General features: G+C 50.1%; 1 protein-coding gene and 1 pseudogene across 1 annotated transcript; one reads left to right on the forward strand and one right to left on the reverse strand.

The window, feature by feature from the left end:
• LOC100734324 (olfactory receptor 6Q1-like) overlaps positions 1-6,914 on the forward strand; it is a 76,933-nt pseudogene extending 70,019 nt beyond the window's left edge.
• Positions 6,915-11,091: 4,177 nt separating this feature from the next.
• On the reverse strand, positions 11,092-25,599 carry LOC134471108 (extracellular calcium-sensing receptor-like). The gene is made up of 6 exons (XM_063229078.1): positions 25,400-25,599; positions 24,303-24,594; positions 20,918-21,742; positions 17,309-17,536; positions 15,481-15,604; positions 11,092-11,765 (listed from the first exon to the last, which is right to left on the reverse strand). The coding sequence occupies exons 1-6, from the start codon at positions 25,597-25,599 to the stop codon at positions 11,092-11,094; spliced, it is 2,343 nt and encodes a 780-aa protein (XP_063085148.1).
• Between the last annotated feature and the right edge of the window lie 575 nt (positions 25,600-26,174).

Here is a 26,174-nt window from a genome sequence, read left to right on the forward strand (position 1 = left end):
ACCTGCTGTTTCCTGGAGCCACGGTGCTTAAATACCAATCCTTTCCTAAGTGAGGGAGGCCAAGCACACAGAACTCTAGAGATCACTTAAGCTCACACAGCACTAGGGTGCTGAGAGATGCTTGGAGTTCAGACTCCCTTTCATCTGATGTCGCCCCCCTCAAAGACACCATCAGCCCAGTCAGAACCAACCTGCTTGTTCTGGTTTGGCTTTCCCATCTTGTTAAGTTCCACTTACGTGTAGCCCTGTGGGCTGTCCTTTCCCTGGGAGGCCATGGTGATCTCATGGCTCCTAATTAGCAGACCCAGGGCCTGCCAGAATGCCCTGTGGGGTCTTCAGGAAGTGGCAGCCTGAAGCCAAGAGGGGCTCATTCTCCTTGGTCCCTAGCTGCTATCTCGGTCTCCTGGGCTCAGCTGGCTGGGTCTCTGCTGTGCTTGTGGCTGGGGAGGCTGCTCCGATCTTCTCCCTGCTTTCTCTTGTGTTTAATCCTCACACAGGAGCCCACGTGTATGTAGCTCGGAGCCCCTACAACCACAAGAGGAGCCCTCCATGTCCAGATCCCACCTGTGTGTTAGAGAGGGCTCTGTGCCTGGCCTGCCAGGGAGCTGGTGGGATTAGGGCTCAGCTTGGGTCTGACTCTGTCACCTGGAGCCCTCAATTACCAGCTCGTTGAAGCCAGGCCCGTGGGAATCCTGCAAGCTGGGAGCTCCTGTTTCTCTTCCCAGCTACCTGACAAACAAGAGAACTTAAACCCTGGATGTACCAAAGTTTAAAAACAAGTTTCCAGGAGATTTCCAGGAGATATAATTCTGAAGTAAGAAGATGACATGATAATGGCAAATCAATTCTGTTTGCCTCCTGTCACAGCCAGTGACAGAGGCTGCTGTGGACACATGAGGTGCCTCCTTGAGGGATGCTTAGCCCAGATATGCAGGAGGCCGTGGTGACAGCGATGGGGATGTGGCTCTCCTGTAAGGGTTGGCAGCTGTGCTTACCCCTGTTCCCTCGAAAATAGGGAGCTGAGGGGGAAAGGAATGGAGCACGGGGGTGAGCATATGGCAGGAGCAGGCATTTGCCACTGAACTCATCTGGGTATTTGCTGCATGTGGCCTGGTGTTGGGGCTCTTTATGGCAACACAGGTGCCAGCAGGTGGGGGGACAGACGAAGAGCAGCTTTTGGGTCTGGGTTTAGGGGCGCACACCTGTATAGCCAACACTGGGGAACCAGGGAAGGAGGGACTGTTGACTCCCTGTCTCACAGTGAAAAGTAGAAAAGGACTGGGGATGTAGCTCAGGTGTAAAGAGGGTGGGCCTCAGTACTGCGGCAAACAAACACAAACAAACAAACAAGCCTAGGAACTGATGCTCTGAGGAGAGACCGCCCTTTCTGGAAATGTTCTTCATTATACCATGTCTGCTGCCTTCAGTGATTCCAGCAGGAATTCATCCTGTTCTCTGAGGCGGGACCTGGGAGTGGGGTGGGATTTGAAGGTACTAGGGCATCTCACACTACATGCGGCCACAATTACGCTGTGGGGCTGATTCCCACTACCACAGCCATCGCAGGTCTCTTTGGTGAATGTGTGAAGAAGGATGTGTTGGGCATGAAGGTGGGTGTGAGCCACAGATTTCAACATTTTCCAAGAGTTAGGTAAACCAGAGATTCTCTTTTTAATGAATGAGAGCAAATAAATATATCGTCATAGGTGTCATGGTTCATGTTGGGCAGTGATGGGCCACATGTATGGAAGTAGTTAGGTAAGGTGATACCATTTAGTGATGATCTAGAGTCTTAGCTTGTATGAGTGGACTCTGATGTTTGCACACTGACAACATTGCTTCACCATGAATTTCGAAGAACATACTCCTGTCACTGAACTGTGCATGACTGAATGCTGGTAAATGAAGTAATGAGATGTTCACTTGGTTATTTCATTCATCTGAGCTTCCTGAGTGGTTTGCTCAGTGTATCAGTCCAGTCCACTTGATGTTGCCCCATTCTCCTGTGTGTGTGGAGGTGACTGGACCCCAGGGGCATTTACTCATTGGTGCATTCATCCATGGATGAGTTCATAGTTGAAGTGCTCTTAGGAGGCTGGCCCTGGCTGGAGAGGGTCGGTGGACTGTGACCTGGAAGATTCTTGTCCCTGACTCCCTCCTTGTCTCTCTGCTCCCAGCTGCCATGGGTGGTAGAGCCTTTTTCAGCCACGCATTTCTGCCATGCTGTTTCTGCCTTGGAGCCAGTCAACAATGGATAGAAACCGTGAGCCAAATAAACCTCTCTTTCTTGAAGCTGTGGGTGTTGGATATTTTGTCCCAGCTGCAGGAAATGTTTCAATCGAATCCATTTTCAAGCTTGAATTTATCCCTGAAGGCTTAAAGGATGTAGCTGTGTGTCAGAGTGTGGAGGAGGAGCTGGGGAAGACTCAGGCTCTTTCTTAGCATCATTTGATAACAGCTTTCAATATGGACTTCAGGAAAGGTCTCTTTGTCACTTATTAACTAGACACCAGGGTTGGGGAAACGGTAATGACACACACCCACTTGTGTCCAACCTTTAGATTCTTGGGTGTCATCCTCTCCATGGCCTACCTCTCTGCAGAGCACCAGAAAACAGATGACTTGGGGAGTTTGGCATCCTGGTGGTGGCAGAGCTGCTATACATATCCACCAAAAAGGGTGACTCTAGGTTAACACAAGACAGTGGTGTCTGTTTCCCCACAGTCTGGTGTGGATTAGGGTTTTGCAAACTGTAGCCCAGGCTCCAAATCCAGCTTGCAGTGTCTAGAACTCATAAATTTAAAACAATGTTTTTAAACAACATTTTTAAAGCATTGTAAAAAATCTGATACGAAAACATGGTCAGAGACTCTCTGTGTTTCACACTGTTTACAGCCTGGCTCTCTACAGGAAAAGTTTGAGTCTTGCAGCACTAGGAAGACATGAGTTATTTTCGTTAGGGATCTGGGCTCTAGGATGGGGAAAGAGAGAGTGGGGAAAGACACCTGCTTCTCAAAGAACCCAGAGGACATGTGTCGCTGATGGATGCTGTGGGGAAAGATGTATTTGCGGTTCAGGCAGCTTTTCCTGGCAATAACTGGGCATGGAGGAAAGCCAAGCATGGATCTCTGCTATTTCTTTCTCTGTCTGAAATATACCACTTCATTACCCCTTTTTGGTATTCCAGGTAACAATTCTGCCCCTGATACAACTCTAAAGTCTCTGGCATCCTCTATCTGCATTAAGGATCAGAGATCTGAAAGTATCATGAGCCAGCCCTGAGCTGTCCAGAGCACATGCTGGGTTCTGGGGCTCCTGCTCTGGGCTGGGATGCTCCTCAGTGCCCGGCGTGCTTTCTGGTAGGGAGCAGAGATGCTCTGTGCATGTTTTGGTCTTAGTCTTATATGTATTTATAGAAGCAAGTGAAGGAGAAGGCTTCCAAGTGAAGACAGGACTAGCAAATGAGCCACAGCTGGAGGGACTTAGAAGGAAGACTTCAAGAAGACTCAGGAAGAATACTCACAACAAATCAATGAGACAAGCAAGTCAGTATATTACAGATCCAGGACACAGTGTTGGATCCACATGAGTCTAAGTCTCATGCTCTTTAGACCATGAGAAACAATGAACATTAAGCCAGGCTTCGATGGCATCCCCATCAGGGAGGGCATCCACAGATGGGAAGTGCTGTTCAGAGATGGCCACCATGGAAGGCAGATAGGAAAGTGGGAAATACTCGGGATTGCATTCTGAAGTCTCATGGAGCCAACAGAAGGTAAGGTATATGGCGTTGCGACAAAGTATCCAGCCAGGAAGCCAGTATTTAGAGGCTGTCCACTTGGAAGGTGTTGTGGAATGGACATGGACCTGGTGAAAATACACTCAGGAATCTGAAGACCCTGACCCTGCTCATTTCTGGTTTTGTATCTCTCTGTGCTTCCACTGCCAGGAAGTCATGCAAAGGTGAGACTGGAGGAACATGGTTATTTATACTGGAAAGGGTAGGGCTGGAGACCTTGGCAAATCTGGATGCAGCCTCTAGTGCAGGAATTTGTGACTGTAGGCAAAACATTATTTGTTTTTCTCCAGAGGATCAGAAGCTTGAAAATTTGCTGAAGGTTATAGAACTGATATATAATTGTTTTTCATTATCTACCATTTAGTAAACCACCCCTAACTTAGTGGCTCATCTATGATCAGTTGTTGAGCTCACAGATTTGCAGTCTGAGAAGGGCTCCTCAGGAGGGCTGGTGTCTGCACAGCTGCCTCCTCTGAGTGTTGGACATCTGTTTCCAAGGCTACCAGGGCTGACTGTCAGGGGTAAAGGACCTTAGTTCCTCTGCATGGACCTTTCCCCACACAGCAAGGGCTTTCCTCACACCATGCACTGGGGTTCTGGCTGCAGGAAGCAGAGACTGATGGTTCCTAAGGTCTGGTTCTCTACAGTGTTTGTTTCCTTCCTATTGTTGATCAAACAGCCACAAAGATGTGACTGTTGTCCCCACTGTGCGATAGGAAGAGAGTCAAGAATATGTTATAAAACTGCGGTGGCAATGGAAATGCTGTATTTTTTCATCTAATCTTAAAATAAGGTTGACATTCACTTCTCTGTATCTCTGTGTTACTCTCTGGTTTTGAAACGGGATTGTTTAGCTTGCATTGGAGCTCAGTCTGCTGATTCTATGTCTGTTAGCTATGTTCAGCCTCCAAGTCTTCTGACAGTCCCTCACCCGCAGCAGCCCTGGCTCCTGTCCTCTCGCCTCTCCTCTCAGTACCTCCAGACCTGTGTCTCGAGAAGCACAAAAAGGACAGCAGGTTAGGACCCCTCGAGTTCTGCTGCCCTTTCCCCTGCTCTGGTCATTGCCCCTTCCTAGTGTCCCCCTAGCCTACCCCACTCTTCAATTCAAAAAGAGTTATTTGTCCTTTACACTCTGTCCCAGTAGAGGTTCATGCGTAAAATTCCCCCTAATACTTACCAACTCACCGTGATGCTAATAGCTTCTTAGTTTTAAATTTCACATGTCTATTAGTTATATTCTCCTGAAGCTGTGATAGTTCACTGCAGTGTCCTTTTGAATAAGAAACACCTTTCAGATTACTTTAGCAAAGTTCTGTGTGTGACTGGATGATGGATTCACTGAGGAGGGCAGACCCTCCTGGGCATGGGTGGCACCAGCCAATAGGCTTGCAGCCTGGATGGAATCAAAAGGGAAAGAAGGAGGAAATGTTGCTTCAGCTTCTTTGGAGGACTCCAGTCTTCATCACTGCCTTTAGACGTCCACCACCAGGCTTCCTGGGCAGACCCTCTGGCTTCCTGATATGGACTCACATGGGACTCTGCAGTGAGCTCCAGGTCTTGGATCCTTGACTGGCTCCTCCAGCTCTGCAGTGCATGGACAGTCTTCTTCCATGTCTCCACCTCTGACTCTGCAGGCAGCCATTGGAAGGCTGCCTTGTAATTCTTTAGCTATCATTCTATCAGTTATATATATTTACGTATGCTGTTCCTCTAATGAGCCTCATGGATACGCCAGGTGCGCTCTTAGCTTCTGTGATAAACCGAATCTACTTGATGCCGCCCCCACCACAGTGTCTTCCACCATGCCTGGGGTTTTACACTCAGTGCCCTCTCTACTTCTCTACATTTCCTCTCATTAACCGAGACTTCTTTTGGATTCAAGCTTAGCCAACCCTGTCTCTGGAAAGATTTCTCAAGACTGGTTGAACGTTCCTGCTGCCTCCTTCCCTCGTGGTCTGTCTTTTCATCCAGCACGTTTCATCTTTAACTGAAAGAGGGTTTTTATTTTTTTGGTCCCCACTACAGACTTTAAATTCTCATGGGCAGGTCCCTGTCTTGACTTCACTCCCCTCTCTCACAGTGGAAGTTGTTTTAGTTCAGCATCCTCTCAAGACATCTGACCTTTTGTGAACTATGAGGCTATGGATATTCTGAGTTCCTGTTCTCAGCTGTGCAGCCACATACCCCAACTCAGACCCAGGTGACAGAGTTTGTCATGCTGGGCTTTGCCGGGGTGCAAGAAACTCCTTTTCTTCATGCTTTTCCTCACCATGTACCTCTTCACCTTGGCAGAGAAGCTGGCCATCTTCTTAGTGGTATGTGTGGACTACTGGCTATGGAGACCCATGTACTTCTTCCTGACACACCTGTCCTGCCTTGAAATCTGGTACACCTCGGTCACTGTGCCCAAGATGCTGGCTGGTTTCATTGGGGCGGATGGAGGCAAGAGCATATCCTACACTGGCTGCATGTCCCAGCTCTTCCTCTTCACTTTCCTCGGGGCTACTGGGTGCTTCCTCCTGGCCGCCATGGCCTATGGCCGCTATGTGGCCATCTGTGTGCCTCTTCACTATGGGTCCCTGGTATCCTGGGGCACCTGCTTCCATATGGCAGCTGCTTGCTGACTCTTAGGCTTCCTCACACCCATCTTTCCCGTCTACCTCATGTCTCAGCTGACATTTTGCGGCCCCAATATTATTGACCACTTCTTTTGTGATGCTTTCCCCTGCTGGCCCTTTCCTGCTCCAATGTCACCCTGAAGGAGACTGTGGATTTCTTGGTGTCTCTGGCTGTGCTCTTGATCTCCTTGACAGTCATTGCTGTGTCCTATGGCAACATCGTCTGGATCCTGCTGCACATCCAGCCTACAGCCAAGTGCTGAAAGGCCTTCTCCACCTGCGCTGCTCACCTGACTATTGTAGGCCTCTTCTATGGCACACTCTTCTTCATGTACGTCTGCATCAAGATGGCTTCCTCCATCAACTTCAACAAAGTGGTGTCTGTCTTCTATTCTGTGGTCATGCCGATGCTCAACCCCCTCATCTATAGTCTTCAGAACAAGGAGGTGAAGGAGGGCCTGGGCCTCACCTTTTCCCTCAGGTTTTGGAGGGGGTAGTGGGAAGACAGATTGGGGTGACTCAGTTTCCTAGCCTTGCATATTTACAAGGATGGTAGTCAGGACTTTGGAAGGGAGCTGTGAGTGCATAACTGTGAGTGACAAACTGTGTCAGAGTTAGCGGGAAACTCAGCTGCTGCCATGGGAGATGACTAACTGCAAGGAAGCTGACAGAATGGAGCACACTTTCTCTTCCATGCGAGAGCCCAAGATGCTGCATGGTCCAGATTGATGCACAGCCCAGGTCCAATGGTATCCAAGGACCCACTTTCCTTCAGTCTTCTGGGGCCAGCATCCCCTGCAATACTGGCAAAACCAAGTGTGTAGGGTGAATCTGGCTTAGCACTGGCTTTGTAATAGTCTGTGAGCCAAGAACAGATTTCACACTTTTACTTGATTAAAAGAACTGCAAAGGAGAATCACACTGCATGACTTGAAAGTTTTATAAAACTCAAATTTTAGGGTCCCTAGATCAGGCTGTACCACCTCTGTGTCTTGCTCTGATGACATTGAAGTCTGCCCTTGTCCTTCAGTGGCAGAGGTGACTGACCTCGGCTTTCTTGTTATGTGCATGGTCAAATTCGGCAGAGGGGCAAGGATACAGCAGGGAGAAGAAGCACCCCGGTCTCAAGGGTTCTCCGGATGCAACACAGGCCACTTCCACTTACCTCAAGGTGGGAAGTGAGCTGGGGATCACATCTCACTTCAAGAGTGGCAAAATACTGTACCATTGGGCAGCCACTCAGCCACCGCTGAGGAACGGGAGAGAAAGAGGAGTACAAATTGCGTAGACAATCGGTAGTTTTTACCACAGTCAGATCCCCTGGAGTCAGAGCTGGCTCTCCATGGGACAGATGCTCTTAATCTTTTCTGCATACACATTCTCTTATTGGAGACAGAACGGTCTTCCCTTTCCAGACCATGTGCGGAAATTGTTTAAGGAAATCATGTGGCAATGTCATCTCTCTCAAAACAGTCTTACAAAGGCAACTATAATTTGAATAATCTCCTCCAGGAGATAATGGTATTTCTAAAGACACTCATAATCAGCATTTAAATATGGGTTCTCCAAATGACAGTAAATACAAGAGGAATCTGCTGAACTTGGATCTGTGTGGAGAGGTTTTCTGTGACAGTCTCTGCCCAGTAATGTGAGCACTGCACCACAATGTCTTCAGCACAGTTTTGCTCGATAACATCTGAGCTATTGTATTTTTTGTAGTTAACAGGGAAGACACAGATTATACACTTTAAATCTTTCAGGATTAAATAGAACAATTCCTGTGAACGAAAGAGGGCTCCATACTTTCAGGTACCTAACCAAGTAGATGTGAACACAAAATGAGTTAGACTCAGGTTTCCAGCTGATGGACACAATGTAAAATGTGTTGGGTTATAATTGGGAATATTTTTAGTAATAGATGGAACGAAACTTTAAACACAGGGGCTGGTCTCTGAATTTTGAGGATTACTCTAAGAATGACTCTACGGGAGGCATTACCATTTCTTAACCCAAGTGACATAGTAGGGCAAAAACTCTGAAGCATACCCCTAAAAAGGGGTATGCTTTTATACAGATATAAAAGTGTATTTTGTTTTAGTAAAACTTGACTTCAGGAACTAATCTGGAAAAAGCCTATTTTTGTGAGTGTGATTATTTACATTACAAAACTAAAGTGATTACTGTTTCCAGAATCTGGGTTGCATGATTTGTGTTGGTACAGATAGCTAATGTTTTTAAAGCCACTACCAATAGCAAATCAGTTTATACCAATATATTATGAAATCATGTCAGATAAAATGCATATTTTTGTAAATAGGGCATTTCTGAAAATTGCTTTTTTGGGATATATATATATATATATATATATATACACTCATCCTGTGAACCACAGGCTCTGAAGAGCTGGTTTACTTCATTAGTACACAGAGAATGCCACAGGGAATATTCTGGATAAACAGCACTCAAAAATATAGTGTACATGTCTTGGTTACTTTTCTCTCATTGCTGAGACAAAATACCTGAAGCCCAAAATTAGGATGGAAGAGTTTATTTAGCTTATAGATATTTTGAAGATTTCAGTCCACACTCAGCTGCCCCAAAGGTAGGATGTCCTGGCTAAGGGGCAGTTGTTATTGGTGGCAGCAAACAGCAAGAGCAAAAAGGGCAAAAGAGAGGGAAAACATGCCTCCTTCCCACCTTACGTTGTATGTTGGCTCTCCCCCTTTGGTGGGTGCACCACTCGCATCACCAGTCCAAGCACTAGACAACGAACCAGTCACAAATGCTAGATTCAGCTGCTTCCATGACTGCATGAAGCTTGGGGAGCCACCTAGACACAAACCATAGCAGTACAGGAAAGAGCAGTGTTTCTCCAGTTTTCCTCAGGCTGGGTGCTAGAATACTGACTGCTTCTTTATCTGGTAACCATCCTGTGAAACACTTTGGCATGGAACTTGGTGAGGATGACCAGATTCACAACCTGAAATCAGAACTCTACAGTGTTCCATGTGCCGATATATGAATGGATCAAAAGCTTTGATATGGGTCTGCTCTGGTCAAAGTCTGTCTGAACCATCTTGCCTGTGTCCATGTTGTTCTTAAACCTTGTGCCTACATTGGGATTCCCATTTTGGTTTCATTAGTCTGTTTAGTCTCTTCCTTTTCTATTTCTGTTGCTCAGGTCCTTAGGACTTATTCCTAAGGCAGGTTTCTCAGAGTCCTGCCTTTAGCTGGAAGATGCTTACAAGCCTTCTGATCTCTAAACCAATCTGATTTATTGATATCCTTGGTTTTTGGTGGCTTCATTTTGAGCCTTTGGAGCCACATCCTTGGCAGCCCTGGCCCTTTGGCAGATCGTTAAAATATGTCGCGAACACAGAACTGCCGAGACCTGGGTCCTTGGAGACATTTTAGTGTGACACCATCAGTCACCCCTTTGCCCAAGGAGCAGCCCATTACACCCTCAAATTCATGATCTCGTGTTTCCTGGGCCTCATTAGCATCCTTCCGCTCTCGGGGAGGGGAAGGAGCTTCATTTGCACTCTCCCCTGGGGTCACCACACTGGGTCTGTGGTAGCCGCTTGTTCTCAGCTGCTCAAAGTTATTCAGCTGCCCTGAGTAGGTACAGGTAGTTAAGAAAAGTTTTTCTGACTGGTGTGTTTGGTCTACTCAAATCAGGTCAGGCTGGAAATGTGAGGTCCCAGGCTCTTTGTAGCCTCTCTCCAAAGCCTTTTCCTGGGACCCTCCTTAGGGCCAGGGATTTTTAGAAGTTTCAGTGTTTTCTCGAATCAAGAGACCTAAGTTTGTCACTATGTGTGATTTTATTGAATTATTGAGCTGATTGTTGATTAGTGCTTTTTATGTACCACAGACTACCCTAAACGTTTAATGTTAATTCGTTTGCTCCTCATCGCTAATCCCACAAAGTTGTTGCTGGTCTCCTTTACAGACAAAGGAAGAGAGTTACAGAGAAGCCGCAGAAATTGTCCCAATCATGTATCCCATTAAGCCTTAGAGCTACGGTTGAAGTCTTGTTCACCTGCCCGTCCACCTGCATGACGAGGCGCGGGCAATTGTTCTTCTCCCTTGTCACTTATTCCCTTATCTCTTAAAGTTCACCATGCCAGAGGTTTTCACAGATTCACTTTCTCAGTGTCTGACCTGTGCTGTGACATCACACGGTTTCTCATTTCATCCTCACCCGCCCTCAGAGAAAGGCTCAGGGGCATCTTAGACGGAGGACAGTTGGGCAGCAAGGGGTTAAGTAACATGCGCAGGTTCTGACAGCTAGCGTGCGCGAAAGAGCCAGGTTAGGAGCCAGGTCTGGTGACCACAGGGGCCAGATGGTGTGACAGGCTCAGAGGAAGGAGCATCCCTGTGGTGGGAAGTTCAAGAAGGGCATCACAGGAAAGTGGCCTCCCTGTGGTCCACGTCTGTGTTGCTCATTTGGGATCTCGTCTGCCAAGCACTTGTCCTCTGGTGTTCCTTTCAGGGTGGAGAAGGATGATGTAGCATTTGGGGAAGAAGAGGCAGCACATGAGGCCTGCAGCTGATGCCAAGATGGTGAAGACCTCCACGGCCACCGTGTCTTTGCCTTGGGTGCTCACATGGGCAGGGATGAAGGACACCCAGACGCAAGAGCAGACCAGCATGCTGATGGTGATGTGCTTGGCCTCAATTGAAGGTGTCAGGCAGCCGGCGGGCAGGGAAGGCCACCAGCAAGCTGACCAGACCCAGCAAAGCCAAGTAGCCCAGCATGGTGTAGAACAGCACCACGGAGCCCCCATCGCACTTGACCGTGATGCTGGCCCCAGGTTCCGTGGAGTTCATAGGCCTTGGGGGCCATCGGGCCACCCAGAGGGTGCACAAGGCAGCCTGGATCAGGGAACAGACACTGGGGATGGTGCTAGGGAGCTGGGACCCCACCCACTTGCTGATGTGAATGCCTGGCTGTGTGGTGTGGAAGGCGGCCACCACCACAACTGTCTTAGCCAGCACAGTGGACACGCAGACTGTGAAGGTGATCCCAAAGGCTGCCTGGCGCATAGCGCAAGTGATGACACCCGGGTGGCCCAGGAACAGGAAGGGGCAGAGGAAGCAGAGTGCCAGGGCGCCCAGCAGGAGGTAGCTTAGCCGGCGGTTGTTGGCACGGACGATGGGGCTGTGGTGGTGCCGAATGAAAATGCCCAGGACAGCCAGGGTGAGGAGGAAGAGCAGGGCTGTGCAGGCGGCTAGCACCATGCCAAGGGGCTCGTGGTAGGACAGGAAGTCAAGGGTTCTGGGGATGCACTGGCTCTTCCCCACTCCAGGCCACTGGTCCCCAGGACACTTCTTGCACATGGCACTATCTGAGGAGTAAGAGAAGCTGAGTCAGAGAGCAGCGCAGGGAAGCCCTGGACACCGTCCCACAAAGGAGGAGCTGTCCCTTGTATGGTGACCTCTCCAGAGGGCCAGCGAGTTTCAGTCTCACAGTCATGGGCCTTCTGCACTGCCTGCTCTCCCTGAATCCACGGACCAAGCCACAGATGGCAGGAATCCTGGCCGCAGCTGCTCTTTCTGAAGGAGAATAGGAAATGCCATGGTGCAGCCTAGGGCACCAGGCTCCTGTCTGGGTCTCTTTCCCCTGGGCTGAATAACCAGCTTGGAAGTGCCATGATTCCCAGCCAGAGCTGATCAGTGAGTGCCTTCTGCTATGGAGCGCTGGCCGCCTCTCCTTCTAAATGAAGCCACCTCCCTCTGGCTGACACCAGTGTGCACTTAGCAGCTAGTTACCCTCCATAGTGACGCATTTTGTGCTGGAGGCCTACACTGCCAAATAATCCTTGCCTTGGTTTGGGTCTGGCTCTCTGTTCTCAGATCCCTGATTTCCATGTCCCGCCAGCGTGCAGATCTGAGGACTTCCTGTCTGTCACTTTCCTCCTCCACTCTTCAGTGTGGGGTAGCTCCTCAGCTTTCTCCAGTGGCACAGCTTTTTCTTTTTTTTTTTTTAAGAGAGCAAAGAGCATTCCCACAATCTCCCCTGCCCCTGGGAGTGTTTTCAATGTGGGAAAAAGCTTTGTCCAAATCTGTGAATCAACAGTGATTTAGGTTTTAAAAGTTGCTGCATTCACCTTCTTTTTTCCGCATCCATTGTCTGCTCTGCTCCTCCCACCGCTGACCCCTGCAGAGTGCGCACTCCATGCTCCAGAATGTGGGGCCCGGGCCCTCTCTGGTCTCCCACCTGCTTCCTGCACCCCTCCCACCAGGAGCTGACTCCTATTGCTTGTTCCTTAGATGTTTGTTAACTGAGTCCTTGGCCTGACTCTCTCTCTGGTTCACTGGCTTTGGTGTCCTACTCACAGATGGCACCTTCCATCCAAAAGTCTCCCCTCATTAGAATGAGCTGTCCCACTCCGATCTGTGGCTCAGTGCTTGAACTTCAGTTGGGGTGCACTGCCTTCGTGTGATAGTCTAGTTTCTTTATCAAGAAACAAGCACTGTGCCCGAGTGAGGGTAGAATTCCGATACGCTTACATCCAACACAGAATAAGCATAAAGGAGACACCAGCTGGTACATGGTGACTGTGTCGTATCTTCGTTAAACACAGGTGGAGTTGATGGGGGGCAATGAAGGCATGGTGGCCAAACAGATAAACCCTTCTGTGGCCCTGAGACAGAGAAGGATGGGGAAGTGGAAGGGAAAATGTGATAATGAGAATGAGAGGGAGGAAGGACTCTGGGAACCAATGTGGATGCACTGGTGATCCTAAGCAGCTTGGAGAACCACAGAGGCCGCATGGCTTGGGGGCAGGAATAACAGGAAGAGCAAAGGGCAAAAAAGTAATTCGCAGGGAGCCATGCCCCCATCCTATCTGCCTAGCTGGAAAGGGTGGCCTCCCTTGAGAATAACAGCAGACCAGCCTTTCTAACTGCAGGAGAAATCCACAGTTTTTGCAAGGTTTAAATTTAGAGAGGCTGAGGATTTAGCTCAGTGGCATAGCACCTGCCTGGCAAACGTGAGGTCATGAGTTCAATCCCCAGTAACAACAACAACAACAACAACAACAACAACAACAACAACATCTAGTTTAGAGATTTGATCTAAAAGTAATAGTTCTGCTTCAAAGAACACTCACTTTCCATAAGCCCCATGCTCCAAACTCCCAGTAGAGACATTGTGAGGTGTTGTGGTGGCTCAGGGATGGTTGGGAAGTGGAGGGTCCTGCCAGGAGGCTCTGGCTGCTGAGTGTGTCACTGGGTGGAACATAGCCCCTCCATGCCCTGCAACTTCAGGACAGCAGTTACCATGGCCATAAACCTGTCACTCACCTGTTTGACCCCAGAATCTAGGAAGAGCTCCTCATCAACCTCCAGTTTTGGGACTGTGGACACCCTGTAAAATGCTGGTCTTAAGATATTTAAAAACATTTAAATCCTGTCAGGCACCATCTCAGAATATCATGGATGGAAATTATGCATCAACCAGAAGAAGATGAAGAAGAGTAAAAATCATAAGTATATGGATGAGTCATATATCGGATAAGAGCCTGAGATATACAAGGAAATGAAGCACATGAAGACCAAAAGATGGAGAATCCAGTGCCCAAATGGGTTAAGTAGACATTTCTCAAAGTCATACACTCTTGGGAGGGATGCAAATGGGCATGATGGGGAATAGAAGGGGACTCCTTAAAAAAATGAAAGAGAAAACTGCTCTATTCCAGCCATTCTACTACTGGATGTGCACCCAAAGGAGGTGAAATATTATACTCAAAATATACCCACCCCTTTGGCTTGGTGACACTATTCACAGCCACCCAACTATGGAGTTGGCCCTGATGTCCTGCAGTGGTTGGATGGATAAAGGAAATGTAGCACCGATGTGTCATAGGATACTACTCAGCCATCAAGAGATGAGATCTTGTCGTTTGTGGGAACACAGAAGGAAGTGCAGAACATTACGTTGAGTGAAACACATGAGCCACAGAAAGACAAACCCCACATGTCCTCACTCGTGCACAGAAATCAATGAAGTTAGCCTTGCAGAGGCATGGAACAGAAGTGGTCACTAGAGAAGGGACATGTAAAGGTGTGGAAGCACTGAGAGAAATTAACAAGGGCTTTGAGGGATGGGGAAGGAGTCAGTGGGGGAGGGGAGGAAGGCAGGGAGAGACGGCACGTCCAGGAAGAGTGGAGGGTCGGGGTCAGGGCACGGGTGTGTGTCACAGTGAATTCCACCAAAGAATAGGCATTTATACTAAACATATAATAATGAAAACAGGAGCCACCACATATGATATGGACCTGGATATTTCAGGAAATATCCAGAAACTGCCAGTTTATGGAGGCAGGAAAAGGTGCAGTGGTGATGCAAAAAAAGGCCGAAGGCACGGGGCCCACGGGAATCTTGGGTGGGATGATGGAAAGCTTTAGGATTGGGTTGTGGGAGAGGCTGCGTCACTCTAGAAACCCCAGTGAAATCACTGAAGTGCAGGCGACTCTTATGGTGTAGAAATTCTATATCATAAAAGGAAAACACTCTTCTCTTCTTCTTCTTCTTCTTCTTCTTCTTCTTCTTCTTCTTCTTCTTCTTCTTCTTCTTCTTCTTCTTCTTCTTCCTCTTCTTCTTCTTCTTCTTCTCCTCCTCCTCTTCCTCCTCCTCCTCCTCTTCCTCTTCTTCTTCTTCTTCCTCTTCTTCTTCTTCTCTTCTTCCTTTTCTTCTTCTTTTTCTGCATCTGCTTCTTCTACTGCTGCTGCTCTGCTGCTGCTTCTGCTTCCTCCTCCTCCTCCTCCTCCTCTTTTTTAGAAGGATTTGGGGGGGGATTTTAAAAGAACATGTATGTAATTCCTACTGGGAGCCAGATGTTAAACTAGACACAGGATTTGGGGAAATTCACCGCTGATGGAAGAAAAAATGAACACAATCGTCTTAAATGGTTTCAGCGAAGCGTTTGGAAGGGCACATGGACATTGCTGGACTTGTCCTCATTAAAGGACCCTCCCTGCTTGTGAACTGATCTTCTATATACGGCAGTCCTTGGCTGCTGGCCGGCCACCCTCTGGCCAGGGTCCAGCCCCCCTTACCTGGTGCCGGGGCGATCTCCCCTCTGGGGCAGGGCAGGCATTCGTAGCAGCATTTTGACTTCTCGTGCAGGGCTGACTTCCTGGTCCCCACAGGGCACTTTTCATTGCAGACCGAGGAAGGGACCTGCACGGGGGAGGAGAGAGGGCTGGGGGCTGCTGGGAAGCTGAGTAGCATCAGCGCTCAGGGTTGGGAGGGAGTAGAGCGGTGAACTCTCTGGTACTGAGTCCTTCTTTTCTTGTTTTCTCCCATTCTTTGTTTTAAATTAACCTCTCTTTGCCTTCTTCCCTTGCACCTTCCCCCTCCTTTTCCCCTTCCATTTTTGGTTTGTTCTCTCTCTTTCCCTTTCCCCTTCCCTCCATCTCTGATCCAAATAGTTAATGACCTGTCTCATGCCCTCTACAGAGTGTTGGGGAATCTGGGTAAAAGTGAGCCCTTTCTGACTCCCCAGCTTGTTGGGTACATGGAGACATCCTGGGTGGAGATGATAGATTTGGTTAGATTCTGGGTCTGCACTTGTGGGAGTAGAGACTGCATTTCCCCTTTCTGCTTCAGTTTGTCTCCAGTGGAGCTGGACAGTAGTGATATATGTTTTGAAGACGATGTGAAACTTGAGATGAAGCAGTGGCCAAAACCAATGTGCGGGGATAATATTACCTGGGGAGTGTGTCCTTCAAACCCAGTTCTGCAAACACACTGATATTTATTTCAAGACACTCATTTTCCCGAGCACTGTCAGAGCTGAGCCCAGCACAGTGAGTCACAAGCAAAGCCTCAGCAGCACAGCGGGGTTTCTGGAGCCCGGTTTCCCGACCTCAGCATCACTGACACTGAGCCGGAGTGTCCTTTGTGGTAGAGGCCGAACCGGGCATTGTAGGGTGCTTAGCAGTGTCCCTGGCATCTCCTCCTTGGAGACTAAATGCCCTTCCCCAAGTCATGACAACCAAAGATTGTCATCGTCCCTTTAGAGGCAAAACCACCCTTACATGGGAACCACTGAGTTTGTATCCTGACTGCAGTGTGAATTTTCCTACACAGGCTGAAGGAAGGGTTCTGTGGTGTGGGGAATGACAGTGATCTAGAAGAGCAGTACCCATTACAGGGTGCCCAACATGGTCCCGAGTGAGGACCTCAACACCCAGGGGTGACTGCAGAGCCAGTACATTGATTCCTCCTCAGTATTCTCACTAGCCACCTCCTTTCCCATCCCAAGGTGTAGAAATTTGGACACTGAGTATGATAGATGTGGGAATAGGGAAAGACAGCCATGATGTGGTGAGAGGAGAGTATGGGAATGGAAAAGCCCCATACTGGAGAGAGCCACTGTTTCCCCTTATTCCAGATGTGCTGGGGTTGCTCACAGAGGGAGCATGCACCCCCGCTTAGGTGGGGTGGAGAGAAGTGCAGACAGGACCTGCCCACTGAGATGCAACTCCCCCTCGGTTAGAATTCCCCCATCCAGTGACATTAGAGTCCAAGGGGTCCTGGACAGGACCAGTGGGGTCTCACAGGTTATTTTCTGTTGTCTAATATAAGCTCAGCATTTCTTTGCCTAGGGCCAGAAAGATAAAAAGATGGCAACTCCTGGTAGGCGTGGAGTGCCTCGGGGTGAACCTGAATAGAGGATTACCCACCATCTGCTGTCCTCTTGTCGCTACCTTTGTCTTTAGCGGCTTCTGCACTGTTGGAGCCGGGCAGCGGTGTTCAGAAGCCTCCTTTCCTGAAGACCCTCAGAGGTGTACTGGCCTCCTGCCCTCCTCTTAACCACGTCAGATCCATGCAGCAAAGCCCACCATTAGCTAGGGTACACGAGGGGCTCTGGGATCTCACCTGGGAGCCTCCTCCCGCCCAGGTGACAGCTGCTTCCTGGATCTCTAGCTCTTTCCCGGCGGGTGCCCTGAAGTTAAAATGTCCCACTGTGCCCTTCTGTCCCCTCTGTGCCTCAAGGACCTTGATATTCTGGATGTCGAAGGTCGTCAGCATCTCCCTTTCTCTAGTGAAGAAAATCTCTTCCTGGGCGCTGGTGGTGAAGCGGACGTTTTGTGTGTAGTAGAGCAGCTGAGGGGGACAGAAGGGGGAGGACCAGGTGAAGAGCTGAGCCTGGGAGGGCATGCAGCCTCCCTGCTGCGGGTGCTCTGCACATCTTCTGGGGCAGGAAGGAGGCACCTCGTCTGCACAGTTAGTGAGAGAAGAGCTCTGCTCTGTTCCTGTACCCTGTGTGCGGGCACAGCTCAAGGCAAGAGAAGTCTGGAAGCATTAGCTCCTGTCTCAAACAGACTCACAAGAGGGCTGCTCAGTGGACGAGGACCTATGGAATTATGCACCATCCACGCATGAAGACTGCGCTGTGTGTTTCTTTGTGCCAGCTATGACCAGCACCCAGGATCCAATACTCTGTCCTGCCTTCAAAGCACCAAGCAGGGTGGCTGGTACAGAATTAAAAAGAAATTAATAGCAGATACAGTCTGAGAGATTTTCAGGGTAACTTAGATTTCACACCTGGGGAACTTTAGATTTGTGACTATCAATAAAGGACTTTCATCATTCCATTTTCAGGATCAGTACAAAAGGAGTTTTTAATCAACATCTCCCCATTGTGCCCTAATGCCCAGCGCTAGTACATTGCTCTTCCCAAGTAGAGTGCAAACACACCGAGGGCAAGCACACTTGTACATTTTCTACTTGCGGGTCCGTGGACATTGCTCAGTACACACTGGCAGCATAGAAATCTGTTTGTGGGATTAGGCTAGCAGAGTCCAGTAAGACCACAGGAGGAATCATGAGTGAATCACTCAGCTGGGGCCTGTGGGATCTGGAACTCTGAAGGACTTCCGGGATTCTTCGAGATACAGTGGTATGGAGCCAGACAGACCCTGGAGCCAGGTGTACCCCTACCGTCATCCTGAACTAACAGGGGGGACCTTGCAGATCCTGTGCCACCTCCTGAGCTTCTTGCATGTTTAAAGGGGTCTACGCCTGGAGTCATCTCAAAGATTAACACATATGAGGGGTTCGGCATTTCATCTGGCACAGACCCTTGATGTGTGCTACCTCTTCTTATCTTACAGCCTTAAAGAAAACACATCCTGTAAATAGGGACACATTTTCTTCAAACCCATCCTAAAGAGCTCATGCCTGATTTTGCAATGCTCTGAACACATGTCCTTCCAATTTCTCGCTGAAACTTTCTCTCTCGGGTTGCTGTGAGGAGGGGCTCCTTTTGAAAACAGATGAAGCCAGGGGACCGGGGTGTCATGACCATGCTAGTGCTTCTCTCACCCCTGCAAGGGCTGGAGGGAGCTAAGGGAGCTGCCCTACCCTCTGCCTCAGCCTGGGGGCAGCAGAAAGGCCCAGCATGCACTGGATAGTACTGTCTTAATCTTAAACCTCCTTGTTTCCTGACTTCTGTTATTTGTAAATAATCCAACCTCATCCTATTCCAGCAGCACAGAGGGACCAAGACAACCTTCTTTAGTGAGTGCAGGACTGAGCCCAGGGCCCGCCCATGCCCCTCAAGCTCTCTACCATGGGGCTGCACTCCCAGGCGAAACCTTGTTTAATAGCAGAAGAATTTTTCTAACTTTCTTTCTGTAATGTTGCTTGGATATTTGCGGTGTTGAGCTGCTTAATGTCTGAATAACTAGCAGAAGGACAAGAAGCTTGGATTTTTCAGTTTTCTATTGAATAAATAGCCCCAGCATGGCCAGTTTCAACCAAAAATAGCTTAAAAACAGCTTGCATAACTCCTGAATCGTTACCAGTGGAGGTCACCGGCAGGAGGAGGCGAGTCTGGCTGTTCCAGCTTGACCCTTTGCATCTGCCCTGAGGTGTCTTACAGAGGTCATGAACAGAAAGCTGGCACCCTCGCCTTCCCTCTGCCAGACTCTTATAGACCACAGACTGCCTGCAGCCAAACCTGGCTGCCACCTGTTACTGGGTTGACAATGGCTTCTAGTTTTGTAACTAGTTCAAAAGACTAAAGGAAGAATAGTGTATTGTTACAGACGGCAAAACAATATTCAAAGTATAGTGTCTGTAAAGCTTTCTTGGAGCACAGCCATGTTCACAGGCTCAAGGTTCCCCAAGGGCTGCTTTTGTCCTTTGCCGTGGGGGTGAGCATTAGGCCTAGGCTGGGTTGTTTGAAAATCTTAAGTCCTTATCTGTCTCATTATGTAGGAATCAGTGGTGTGACCTAGTCCTGTAATTGCTACTTTGAAAAAGTTTTTGTTTTCATGTAAAATTTTTATGTCAATGTCATTTTTAATTTTTCTTTTTTTGGCATACAGGTATGGGACCCTAGGCCTTCACACTGAGCTACGTTCTGGGATATTTTTACGTTAAGTCAGGCAGGGGCTTACTAAATTGTCCGGGACGGGCTCAAATTAGTGACCCTTCTTCCTTAGGCTCAGAGAGTGTCAGGATTTCAGGCATGTGCCACCATTCCCAAAATTTTGTGTTGGATTCCAATCTACTAGGCAGGGAAAACAGAGCAGCTCTGCTTGGTGGGCCCAACGGAGGGTCGAGAACCCCACCCCTGGCCTGCAGGGGTCAGAGTGACTGTCCTATAGCTGGGCGCCCTCAGCTCCCTCCATGGGACCCTCAGGCTCCGCAGACCAAGCTCACAGTCTTGGGTCAGCACCACCACACTTAGAGCCTCTGAAAAGCCAAGGGAGGCCCTGCCTGATTCACGTGCAAGGGCACTTTATGTCTGGAGGGGACCGAACTGGCCTTGAACCCCACATTGGGTTAGGGACACAGAAAGCTCAGGCCCCACTCTCCTGGCTACAAACCCCAGGCTGTTTTGTTGACGCTGCTGGCTGAGGCCTTTGCCTTCTCAATGTGTCTCCCATCTCTCTGAGACGGTTCCGGGGTCACCTGTGAGAGCTCAGGAGGGGACAGTGAGCTGTGGGCCCTGGGCTGAGCAGCAGGAGAAGCACAGGTGGCCAAGAAGGGTTCCAGGTCCACACTGCAGATTCACTGTCCTCAGCCGTGTGGCCGTATACACAGCTCTGAAGCTCCCTCCTGCACACAGTGTCCCAGCCCTGGGGACAGCTGGGCTGCCGTCAGGTTCCCCCTCCTGTTTCTGTGCTCCTTCTGCTTTGGGCTAGGTCAGTGCCCTCTCAAACTTATCAGTGTTCCTACTGCCGATGTTACTGTCAGGGAATTTCAGTCCCAGGACAGCGCTGTCACTAGCTACACACACTCCTCACCACACACACTCCCTGCCACTTTCCTCATAAGAACCCAAGAGCAAAGGCTGCTCTACTCACTCAACAGAGCAGGGGCCAATCTTCAGGGAGGCAGGTGAGGGGTCCTTGCAAATCTCATTGTAGGCCTAGCCCCCAGACCTTGCAGCTCTAAATTCAGCTCCTTCCCTTAGCCACAGGCCTTTCTGCTACACTGAGCCACCTCGCGGTGCTGGGCTTCCCGTCCACTCACCTGCCAGGGCCTGGCAGCCTGTGCCTGGGTACATGTGCCTCCCACAAATGGTCCTTCACCTGCAGAGCAAGAGGTCAGGGTCTGATAGGCGACCAGCAGGGCGCGGGCAGCCAGATAGGCTTGGTAGGTGGCCCTGAGGTCGGAAAGTCGGAAGGGGGCCAGGTGGGCAACAGTCGTGTTCTCCAGACCCGTGCACATTGGAGCCCCTTCCCTGGAGCTCTGGGGGAAAGCCACGAGGCCGGGCCACTTGCACTGATGCAGCTGCTCCCACAGCTTCCTCAGCAGACTGCTGTCAGGGTGTGCGGCTGGGCGCAGAGCCAGCAGGAAGCCCTGCAGGCCAGGCATGGTCCCAGCAGAGATGGCCAGGTTCAGGCTGCCATCCAGCAGACGCTGGGCCCTGGGGTCCAGCACGGAAGGGCTGTAGAGGAAGGAAGTGGAGAAGACCCAGGTCCTTCCAACCACCCGGTCCTCCAGGGCTTCAGCCAAGAGTTGGAAGTGAAAGTGGTAGCAGTCGCAGATGATCACCCGGGCAGTGGGAGTCGAGGTGATGTGTGTGGCCGCTCTTTGGATGCTGTTGTTTGGACCGGAAATCTTGCTTGAGAAGGCCACACAGCCACCCTGGGCCTGCACCAGTGCCCGCAGCTGCTGGTCCAGCTGCTCAAAGTTGCCGTTGTCAGAACCCACCAGGCCCACCCAGGTCCATTTGAAATGGTCCAGGAGCCTGGCCAGGAGCCAGGGCTGGTGGGCGCTGCTGGGCACTGTGCGCAGGAAGGACGGGAACCGGTGGTGGTTGGAGAACTGGGGGTGCTGGGATCCGTGGCTGATCTGGGGAGAGGAAGGGAGTTGCACACTGCTGTCCCAGGCACAATCCCCTGGGATTCTCGGTGCCTCGATGGCCCTGGGAACCCTCCTAGCTCTCCCTAGCATTTTAGTCATCATTTTCCTGGCCTCTGACAAACTCTCTATCTACGTCCTCCTTAGCGCCTTCAGTGAGGCCTGAGGAGCCGAGGCCCTCTCTTCCAGACTGCATGGCAAGGTTTACTCTTTCCACTGGAGAAGCAGAGTTTTAGAAGGGCTAAGGGTTTTGTCTTTGCAGTGCGTCCTTGTCAGCATCCTTGAAGGATGAAGAATCATGTGAGTTAAAACTTTAACTAAGCATAGAAGATAAAAACAGCAGGCAGAGCTTCCAGCACAGCAGAAGGAAACATTGAGCGAGATGAAAATGAATCAGATGAGGAAAGTCCAGAAAAAGACAAAAGGAGAAAGACTGAAATAGAGCATAGTCAGAGACAATGCACAAAAGCACAAAGCTAATAAAACGCTCTGTATTACTTCCAGTGTTGTAGTCTTTTATGATCAGGAGGAAGCAGTAAGGCAGTAGGATCAGGAGGAGACCTGTGAGCCAGCAGAGCAACCGGAGACCCTGAGGCGGGGACAGCAGTATGGCACTGGTGTCCTCTCTAGTGAGGAGCCTGTGCCATCTTTCCCACCTCCCCGTGAAGGGGAATTCTGCACCCCCTTTGTGGTGGGGGCCCCAGCAGTCTGATCTCTAGCAACTCCCTGCCCTGTTTCTCCTGCCAAGAGCCTCTGCAGGCATCCAGCAGGACAGTGAAGTTGGTGCACCATGCTCTGCCCCGGGCTGGCTGGCGGTGTAGGCTTCTCTGTGGAAGGCACAGCTCTGCAGGTGGCCTCTCCTGCTCCTCCTGCAGCTCCCTGCCACAGTGCCCTACACTCTGCGCCCTTATCTTCCTGGTAAGAGTCTCACTTTAATGCCTGCTCCCCTCCTCAGCATCTCCTTTTCAATGGCAAAGAGGAGGGCTGAGCCCTCCTGCTGCAGGGTGGCTGGTGTATTTTGACTACTATACCAGAACTTGATGAAACAAAAGTCTCTGTTTGCTGTTTAAAAGAGATACAGAAAGGAAAATAATTGATAATTCAGCATACACTGTTATAATTTCTTTCTTTCTTTTTTTCTTTCTTTCTTTCTTTCTTTCTTTCTTTCTTTCTTTCTTTCTTTCTTCCTTCCTTCCTTCCCTCCTTCCTTCCTTCCTTCCTTCGTTTCTTTCTTTCTTTCCTTTTTTTTATACACGGAATTCAACTCAGGACTTTGTGCTTGCCAGACTGGTGCTATGCCACTGAGCTATTTTCTAGGCCCATCATTATTTTCAATAACAAAAATTTAGTATTATTATTATTTTTTTTCTTTTTGAGACAGGTTCTTGCTATGCAGTTCAGGCCATCCTTGGGTTCACTTTGTAGCCCAGGCTGGTCTCAAATTTGCAAATGATCCTCCTGCCTCAGTCTCTCAAGTGCTGGAGGAGTGAGTTTTAAAGATCTCCATTAGATCATCATATACTTTCCTCTTAGGGGTGCAGGAGAAAAGAAATAACGGTTCTCCATATAGAAATAATTTGCTAGGTGCTGCTTCTTGGCCTAATCGGTTGGTACTGAAGATCTGACAGAAGTCAACTTAGGCTGTTTCCATTGATGCACCAAGAGATCGAGCCTTGTGCCTTGTTATTTGTACAACATCCCAAGTTTCTGACGAGGTTAGGGGAGAGAGAAAAAGGGGATCCTCCCAGGCCAGGTGGAAGACTAGGCCTGCTTCCTGGACTGCCGGACTGTGGGGGTCTCTAGGGTCAGCAGCAGCGTGTGTCTCAGCAGCCCAGCCAATCGCGGGAGCAGGAGGGGAGCTTGGTTCAAGTGCATCAATTTTTTATTTTGCCACAAATATTTTCTGGGAAATGAATCCACTGTTTAAGGGGATTGTTACCTCACATTGTATGTGTGCCCCCTGAATCACTTTCATGTAATTTTCTTTCAGGCTCAGGATAATATCACCGTGGATCAGCACCAGGCTATGGTGAGCACCAGGAAAGCACCCAGGTGGTCCCCTGCCCGCTTCTGATTCTGCAGGAGGGAAAAACTGCCTCACAGGAAAGTGACATTTGTAAGGGGATAAGCTTGTTCTTTTTACCAGGTTGCCCTAGTACTCGCGCACTGAGAAGGGCAGTCCCAGAATTATGATAGTCTGTCCTAGGGTTTTGCAACTTTACAAAGCTATGAAGGAGACAGGCACTTGGTAGAAACCATACTTAAATTTTCGAGGTTTGCTCTTTTCCTGGGCTAGTGGTGAACTGAGCAAGGTTTTTTTGTGAGCCTGGGCAGCGTCAGCTGCGGCTGTGGGTCAGCCATATGCTCTTGAGGGTCCACACCGAGACTGCAGCAGCCATGTCATTAGTGAGGCCACTGGGCAGGTCAGGCGTGAGGAATGGGCTGTCACCTTGGGTGGCTTCAGTTTATGATGGGTTTATTGGGAGCTGACCCCACTGTAACTAGGCACATGTTTATGTGAGTGACTTCTCTCTCCAGGGATGTTTCTCACCTGTGGGACTCTGTACATGGACAGAAGCTCAGCCATGGGCAGTGACTCTGGCGAGGTCATGCCCCCGATCACCCCGAGTAGCAGGCGCTGGGGACCACAGCTGAAGTTGGGCGTGGGCCGGAGCTGGTTGGACAGCAGAGCCAGGGTGCTGCGCAGGGCCTGGGTCCCCGAGACGCAGGAGTCATGGATCTGCAGCCCCACGGTGATGTTTGGGAGGAAGCTGGGGTTCTCCTGAGACTCAGCCACAGCAAAGAGGAGGCCCAGAGCATTCAGGAAGAATTGGCTTTTGAATCTGAGAGGGCAGATAGGACAGGGGGTATCGCTGTAGGTCAGTAACATTCTTAGGAGGAGCCCCAGGCAGCCCTGGTGAACCTCTCCCTGGGAAGAGTGAGACTGAGAGCATGGGAGGGAGTGGGGTTCACGCACTGACGTGCCTCTTTTTAGAGAGGAAAGTGGGCGCTTCAGAGAGACAGATATATACACACTGGCCATGGAGAGTGGCCACTGTTGGATAGGACTGCTATTGGCAGGAGGAAGACAGACAGATGTGGGTGGATGACCCAGGGACCTGCGGCCGTCTCCCTGGGCATATTGCTGGATAGGACCTGCCAGTCACAAGTTGGCATCTGATTGAAGCTGGCTTTGCCTGGGAGACATTCCAGATGTTCCTGACAGCTGGACTCATGGGTGACCAATTCGGGTAGGACAAGCCAGGGGGTGTCTTCCTTGTACCTGTCACCCCCTTAGCCACATCTCACCACAGCTGTTGCTGCTGTGATGCTAAAATCTCTTGGGCTCAGGCTGCTGAGCTCTGGCCTCCACAAGAGTCAAGGAGTGGTGACTCTGTGATGCCCAGAGAGTAAAAGGGACTTGGCTTTGGCTCCTCAGTTGCTGGAGACAGCTGGCCTGAACCTGGTCTCTCACACCTTTAGAGGACTGAAAAGGACCTCACGAAGAGAGCAGCTGCACTGCCCAAGGAGCTCCCTGCCAGGCATCGCTAGCGAGTGGGTGAGAGGACATAGGGTCCCCAGCTGCCTACAGTGACCAGGAAGGCTGCTCCCTCCCCCCTCCCCCCAGGGGCTGAGGACAGGACCTACTGTGTACACAGTGGCTGCTCTGGAGGCTGCTGGAAACTGACGTGAGTCTGGTGCATCACCGCATGCATGGGGGTCACAGCCCCGATGAGCACATCTCCTTCCGTGGAGAAGACATCTGAGGGTCTGATGGTTGGCAGGGAGCCAGCAGTCTGGGCTGTACTGACCAAGGGCACCGTGGAGAGCAGGACCACAAGGGACATGAGGATCGTCCTTACCCACAGGCAGGTGGCTTTCGTTCCATGGTCAGAGCATCTGTATCTTCCCCCTCCAGGAGTCTCTAGAGTGACCTGCTGGGGCTTCCAGGAGATCCCAGAAAGAAGAGGTGTGAGCAGGGCTACCCTGGAGCCCTTGCCCTGCTGGACCCCATGTCTAATCCCCTGCTTTCAGAGACACTGCCCGGCCCAGCCCCAGCCACTGCCAGCCTCACCTTCTGCATCTGCAGCTACACTGCTGCTGACTTTCCAGTTGCAGGACCTGGCGGAGACAGCCCGAGTGCGGGGAACTGGTGTGGGCCCTGGCCTGGGACCCTGCACTGCTCACAGGGACACTGCTACAGTGTTTATGAAGCAGTCAGGTTTCTGCTCCCAGGCTTCTGGGCTGCTCCCACCCTGGGACAATCACAGCCAGAATCTATCGGAGCAATGCACCGCAGAGATCCAAGGTCTCCAGGGAGAGCCTGGAAAACAAGACCATTGAAACACACTTTCCCAGGTTTGCGTCTTTGAGCCTCTCTGGAGACAACACACTTTAGTGTCACAGGCACAGTGGCACACAG

Source organism: Cavia porcellus, unplaced genomic scaffold (assembly GCF_034190915.1).
Source record: "Cavia porcellus strain 051 isolate PalLab524CR breed Dunkin Hartley unplaced genomic scaffold, mCavPor4.1 scaffold_17, whole genome shotgun sequence".
In the NCBI taxonomy this organism is placed as follows: Eukaryota; Metazoa; Chordata; class Mammalia; order Rodentia; family Caviidae; genus Cavia; species Cavia porcellus.

Excerpts from the sequence above, each read along its gene's own strand:
- LOC134471108 (XM_063229078.1), bottom strand. The coding sequence starts at position 25,599 with ATGTCCCTTGTGGTCCTGCTCTCCACGGTGCCCTTGGTCAGTACAGCC. Across the intron at positions 17,537-20,917 it reads AGGCTGCCAGGCCCTGGCAG|CTGCTCTACTACACACAAAA; the intron begins GTGAGTGGACGG and ends TGTCCCCCTCAG. Across the intron at positions 15,605-17,308 it reads GGGCGGGAGGAGGCTCCCAG|GTCCCTTCCTCGGTCTGCAA; the intron begins GTGAGATCCCAG and ends TCCCCCGTGCAG.